Genomic DNA, 6145 nt, shown 5'->3' with positions numbered 1-6145 from the left:
TGCATACAAGGCCTGGGTTGGATTCCTTGGTACTACACACATAGAAAAAAGTTGTAAGTGGTGCTGTGGCTCAACTGGCAGAGCTCTAGCCTTGACAAAGTCCAAGGTCAGCATCAGGCCCTGAGTACAAGGCCTGGGACTCACAAATAAACCTGGTAAGGTGCTGATGGCTCAAGCCTGGAATTGTAGCTACTCTCATGGTTCAAAGTAGACTGAGCAGAAAAGCATGAGCCTATCTTCAATTAACCACCAGAAAACAGGAAGTGGTTGTGGTTCACTCAAAGTGGAAGAGCAAAAAAGCTCAGGGAGTATCCAGGCCGAGTTCAAGCCCAACTGACAAAAAGGGGAAAAAAAGTGTTCCGTGAGAATCATCTGACTACATTTAAAGACTGTTGTAGTTTAGGATTTGCAAGTTGTTAGATATTCTCTGTATCAGTACTTTTTTTTGCCAGTCTGAGGATTGAGCTCATGGCTTGAGTGCTGTCGTTGGACTTTGTCAAGGCTAGTGATCTACCACTAGAGCCTCAGCACCACTTCTGGCTGTATGAGATACAGAAGAATCCACCCCAGGGCTTTATGCAAGCTAAGCAAACACTCTACCACTAGGCCAAACTCCCAGCCCCTGTATCAGTAGATCTTATACTTATCACTGTTGACACAAACACAGAATTGCTAGAAAGGCTAAGAAAAATGCAGTAGCATGACCACAGGAAGCCCCAGGCAAGGCGGGTGACTCAAGAAGTTTCTTCTCCCAGGCACTGGTGGCTCATGTCTGCTATTTAGGAAACGGAGAGCTGAAGATTGAGGTTTGAGGCCATCATGTTACAATGTCAAAACAAAGACAACACAAAGCCAAGAGCAATTAATCATACCAGATCATTTTTTATTTAAAATTCCTTCTCATTTCTGATGTAATAGAGACCATTTCATTAACTCTCTGGATTCTTATTTCCACATAGAGACAGTAAACAATATTCATCCACTGCTCTGTTTGGCTGCCAACCTCTTGTCCCTCTCTTCAGCGATGGTGAGGCGGATCCCCTTTCCTCGGGGAAGAGAAATCCAAGGTTTATTGCCCTGAAAAGAAATCAAATTAAGTATTTGCAATCCAGCTCCACAACAGAGTTAAGGTAGTATATCCCAAGTGGATCTTTATTCTCCTAGAAAAGTACAGCTACAAGAGGAAAGCAAACAAAAATGGGGCTTAACCAGAACCAGGACTCCCCAACACATGCATATTGTTTGCCCATATAAAAACAGTAGCGAAGCTGGGCAGAGTTGCTCATGCCTATAATCCTAGCTACCCAAAATATAAAACCAAAAGAAAATTCAATCACCCCAACCCCCCCAAAAAAGCAGTGAGGACTAGGGATGTGGCTTAGTAGCACTCTTCTCCCTAGCATGCTTGAGGTCCTAGATTCAATTCCTCAGTACCAAATAAACAACAAAAAACCCCAAATTGCAGAAATGTTTAACATGCCCTCCTTTGTCTAAGTAGTGATTATTTTGAGAAGGAAAACAAGGCTTACTTTGCCAATAACAAAGATGTTGGAAAGTCGGGTAGCAAAGCTGTTGCCATTGGCATCTTTCACATGAACCACATCAAAAGAACCTGGATGTCTCTCTCTGTTGGTGATTACACCAATTCTTCCCAAGTTAGCTCCTCCAGTCACCATACACAGGTTACCTAGGCAAGAAGAAAACCACTTGCTTCATTTCAAGTTACCCAAAGCAACAAAGTATCAGAGGCACCAACTCATCTAGCAATCCTTAGGCTTTAATCTCAGGCACAACTCATTCCTATGAATCTTATAGCCCCTAAGCCAGCACACTCCTGGAACCCCACAAATGTAATATCCATTCTATTTACCCCCAGGAGGAACTTGTTAGGTCCTGACCATTTATTGCCTTTATGGATGATAATGAATGCATATTGCATTTCCCACATGTTTCAGGCCAGATCAAGGTAGTTATTCTTATATCTCCAATTAGCCAGAAAAACAAAAACAAAACCAACAAACCTCCCTAGGAACAGTGTCCAAACTCTATATATAAAGTTCAATCTCCAGCAAGACAGATCCACAGTTTTATTTTATATTACATGTCTCAGCTACATAGGATATTCAGGAAGTGAAGATGCTACACATGGGTAAAAGCAATCAGCCACAACGAAACTTGTACCCAGGCTCACATGCTCAACTGAGTTTAGTTAAGTAAACAAGAAACTATTCTAGCTGGCCTTCCAAGATGATAGGTGGCACATACTTACCAGTGTCAAACTTGATGAAATCTGTTATCTTGCCAGTTTCCAAATCAATTTGAATGGTATCATTGACCTTGATGAGTGGATCTGGGTAGCGAATGGTGCGAGCATCATGAGTGACCAGATGAGGGATTCCTTTTGTGCCCACAAAAATCTTTCTCACTTTGCACAACTTGTACTGGAAACAGAAAGGGCAAATTTAGTTGGGTTCCATGTGTATTATAATCCCAAGTGGTTAAAAGTTCTTTCTTCCAGGTCTAGAGCCACAGGCTTTGAAAATACAAACAATAGCTACAGATAACAATTGGGTAGTCCTACCGGTGTTGTAGACAGAAGCCCTGTACCGGAAGAGCCAATCTCAGGTCTCAGCAAGGGCACTTAAATTTCCAAGCAACTCCAATACCAACTACTGGCTTTTGTTTGCTACCATTCCTACTCGTGTTCTTGGACCCTTGAAAACTCACAGGCCCAGGGAATTCTTTCATTGATTCCTTCTAATGTCTTGGGGTGTTGGCCACAACTCTGCTTTTTTCTTGGTGGTTAACTGGGGTAAGACTCATGGAGTTTACATAGCCAAGGCAAGCCCTGAACCATGATCCTCAAATGTTAGTAATTAGGATCACATTTTGCTCATTTTACAGCAACTTGTCTAATCAATAAATATTCACAAAGTACAATTTTAGATCTCCACTTCCTCATAGCAGCACAACAAATTGAATTGCTAAAGAAGCCACTGGATAAGCCCAGAAGTCTGCTAGTAACAAAATAGCCCACAAGGCAACCAGACCAATAATTCAAGCTCCTGAAAAGCTATCACTACAAAGTGAATTAAATATAATTCAAGACTACAATCCTAGCTAGGAGGATCGAAGTTCAAAGCCAGCATGGGCAGGCACTAAAGTCGGAGAGACTTATCTCCAATTTACCACTAGAAACCGGAATTGGTGGTATTGCTGTGGCTCAAGGGGTAGGGCTGTAGCCTTGAACTGAAGAGCTCAGGGACAGTGCCCAGGAACAGAATTCAAGCCCCACAACGGATCCCCTCCACACACAAAAATATCAGATTTTACTGCCCAGGCTGACCTTGAACTGCAGTCCTTAGATATAAGTCTGCTCAGTAGCTAGGATTACAAGCATAGCCACCAGTGCCCAGCAGGATTTGAATTTGCTATCTCAAACTAGTGCTTCAATCATTACCACTCTCCACCATCAACAGCGCTATGAACTCACAATTGCAGCAAAAGCAAACAAAAATGGAGTGACTGGACCAGATTGGTTTCCTGATCTTGTGTGTTTACTATGTGAGGCCCTGGGGTTTGTCCTCAGCACCAAAACAAAAACATGACACAATCACAGACAAAATCTTACCTATAGCTACTAGCTATTTCCAGGTGCAAGCAAGCAACCTGAATGAATCCCATGTGAGCTCAATCTAGGATTTTTTTTTTTGGTGGGCCATGGGCCTTGAACTCAGCTGGGAGGGGACGTACAGAGCTCTTCAGTTCAAGGATAGCACCCTACCCTTGAGCCAAGCCCCACTTCCATTTTCTAGAAGTTAAAGGTCCTTTTGTGCCCAGGCTGGCTGAGAACCTTGATCCTCACATCTCAGTCTGAGTAACTAGGATTACAGGAATGAGCCACCTCAGCTCAATCAAAATTTTAACTTAGCCCAATCCACCTGTTATACACACCTTCGCCTCCTCAGGTGTAATGCGGTGAACAGCAAAGCGACCCTTGGTGTCATAAATGAGACGGAAATTTTCCCCAGTTTTGTCGATGCTGATGACATCTAATAACCAAAGAGTAAAGAGATTACATACTATAGTGGATTGCGTGCTCAGTAAGGAATTTAACTACAGTTTTCAAGCATCACATGAAATTTAAAGTAAAATAAGTTTTCAGAAGTGAGATGATCTATGGTATTTAAGAGTACTGGGTGTAACTTGCCCCATCTAATGTAGGCTCTCCAAATCCCAATAAGTGCTACTGCTGAATACCATCAAAGCTGAGCCCTGCATTTACTGTCATGTGGGAGAGGTTGGTAAAGCAATGCACCTAACACTTATTGCTTACCCATAAAACCAGCAGGGTAGGTGATATCAGTTCTGACTTTGCCATCAATCTTAATAAAACGCTGCATGCAGATTTTCTTGACTTCATCTCCTGTCAAGGCATATTTAAGCCTGTTCCTTAGGAAAATGATGAGGGGCAGACATTCTCTCAGTTTGTGGGGACCAGTGGATGGACGCGGAGCCTGCAAAATTACGAATTGTCACTTTCGGTATATCACGATCTGATTTTACACACCATCTCAGCCCCAAGTCTATTAAAGCACCAAAAGTATTCCTCATCACCTGGGCATCTACACAGTTTTGTCAAAGGAACAGGCCCACCGATAATTATCATGTGAGATGAGTTCATGCACATGTAAGTGTAGCATGGTGAGCAGTGCCTTAGTATGTGCAAGGCCCCAGGATCCATCTCCAACAATCCCCCATTCCCCTCTCCAGGGAACACACGTGGGGATACTCACAAACACACCGGTCAGCTTGTCCAACATCCAATGCTTGGGAGCGGCTACCCGCTTCAGATGCTTCTTGGGACCACGAGCCTGAAGGGAAGTTTCATATTGCAATGTTGTGACAAAGTTTCACCTTACTAGGAATGTCGAGTATAAGTTCTCAAGATTTACCCTTCAGTATAAAGTGTTAGATATTCTGACTAAACAGATAGCATGCACATACCCTGTAGAGAATACAGGCACGGGCAAACCGCATCCAGCTTTCTCAGGTCGCAAGAACGTGCCGATTCCCACCTCTCCACCACAAAACTAAGTATTTCAATGTTACCATTTTGTTACTGTGTCGGCTTACAAGATACAAGGTAACCAATGCCAGGTCAGAAAGCTCAGCGTTTCAAACCTAAGCGCACTGTGGCACTGGCCAAGAAAGCTGCTCCTAGACCAACCCAACCTGGGCACTACTACGTTTAATGTCCCTTCGTCCGCATGTATAGAGCCGGCACATGCTTTCACTTTAAAGGCGGAAGGCAGGCTTTCCAAAGCTCTTTGCTGACGCTTACCAGCCACCACTATGTCAGCTTAGGTGGTAGTGTGCCAACTACGCCGAGAAACAGCGGTGCTGACCTGCCCGGAGCTCGCTGCCTGCGTCCCCCCAACATTACCTCATGCTCCAGTGAGGGAGCAAAATCACTTCTCTTGTCTGATCTGAAAAACAGTGGCCCAGCCAAAGTCCTAGGCCTTGCAACTGGTGGTACCAGCGGCACATCTCAGCTCCCAATCCCCAGATCAAGGATCATCCTGGCCTGGAGCACAGTCTAGCCAAATCTATGAGCTGCGTCCCATTTGCCTCCATCGTGTCAACCCCCACAGAAGCCCTGAAGCCCCAGGGAGTCCCAACCCTGGGAGGATGGAGGGCGATGAGAACCTAGAGGTCCCCAAGTGCTACCTTACCATGGCTGCGCTAGGAACGGAAAGAGGCCCGCCTTCTTCCGGCGCTCAAAGAAATTAGGGTGGGAGGCTGCGCGCGCCGCGCTGGCGGCTGGGAAGCTCCGCCCACGATAGCATTTTCCCAGCCCAGGGCTTCCCTACCCTGCTGGTACTCTCTTTTGCCATCTACTGGTCTGGAGGTCAGCGATCACTGGCTCCAGATCTGCACTGGGAGAATGTCTCCTAAGGGCAAAAACTCTGTCTGGTTTTCCCACCCTTCCTCCTCCCCCAAGCACTGTACCTGGACACTTGCTGTGCTTCTGACTGTTGAGAAATGCAAAAGATAACCAGATAAGATCCTTCCAGGGGAATATAGCTACATCCGTGGCTCCCCTCGTACATACTCTCACACAATTAAAAGAACTACATTTTAA

At 44.8% G+C, this 6145-nt stretch overlaps 1 protein-coding gene across 1 annotated transcript; it reads right to left on the bottom strand.

Annotated features, from left to right (window-relative positions):
- Positions 1–862: 862 nt before the first annotated feature.
- On the bottom strand, positions 863–5755 carry Rps4x (ribosomal protein S4 X-linked). The gene is made up of 7 exons (XM_090325740.1): positions 5736–5755; positions 4797–4874; positions 4337–4517; positions 3955–4052; positions 2270–2441; positions 1530–1687; positions 863–1077 (listed from the first exon to the last, which is right to left on the bottom strand). The coding sequence occupies exons 1-7, from the start codon at positions 5736–5738 to the stop codon at positions 976–978; spliced, it is 792 nt and encodes a 263-aa protein (XP_090181866.1). The 5' UTR covers positions 5739–5755; the 3' UTR covers positions 863–975.
- Between the last annotated feature and the right edge of the window lie 390 nt (positions 5756–6145).

The sequence above is a fragment of the Megascapheus bottae genome, chromosome X (assembly GCF_031878675.1).
Source record: "Megascapheus bottae isolate mThoBot1 chromosome X, mThoBot2.hap1, whole genome shotgun sequence".
In the NCBI taxonomy this organism is placed as follows: Eukaryota; Metazoa; Chordata; class Mammalia; order Rodentia; family Geomyidae; genus Megascapheus; species Megascapheus bottae.
This window is presented reverse-complemented; position numbering and strand designations above follow the sequence as displayed.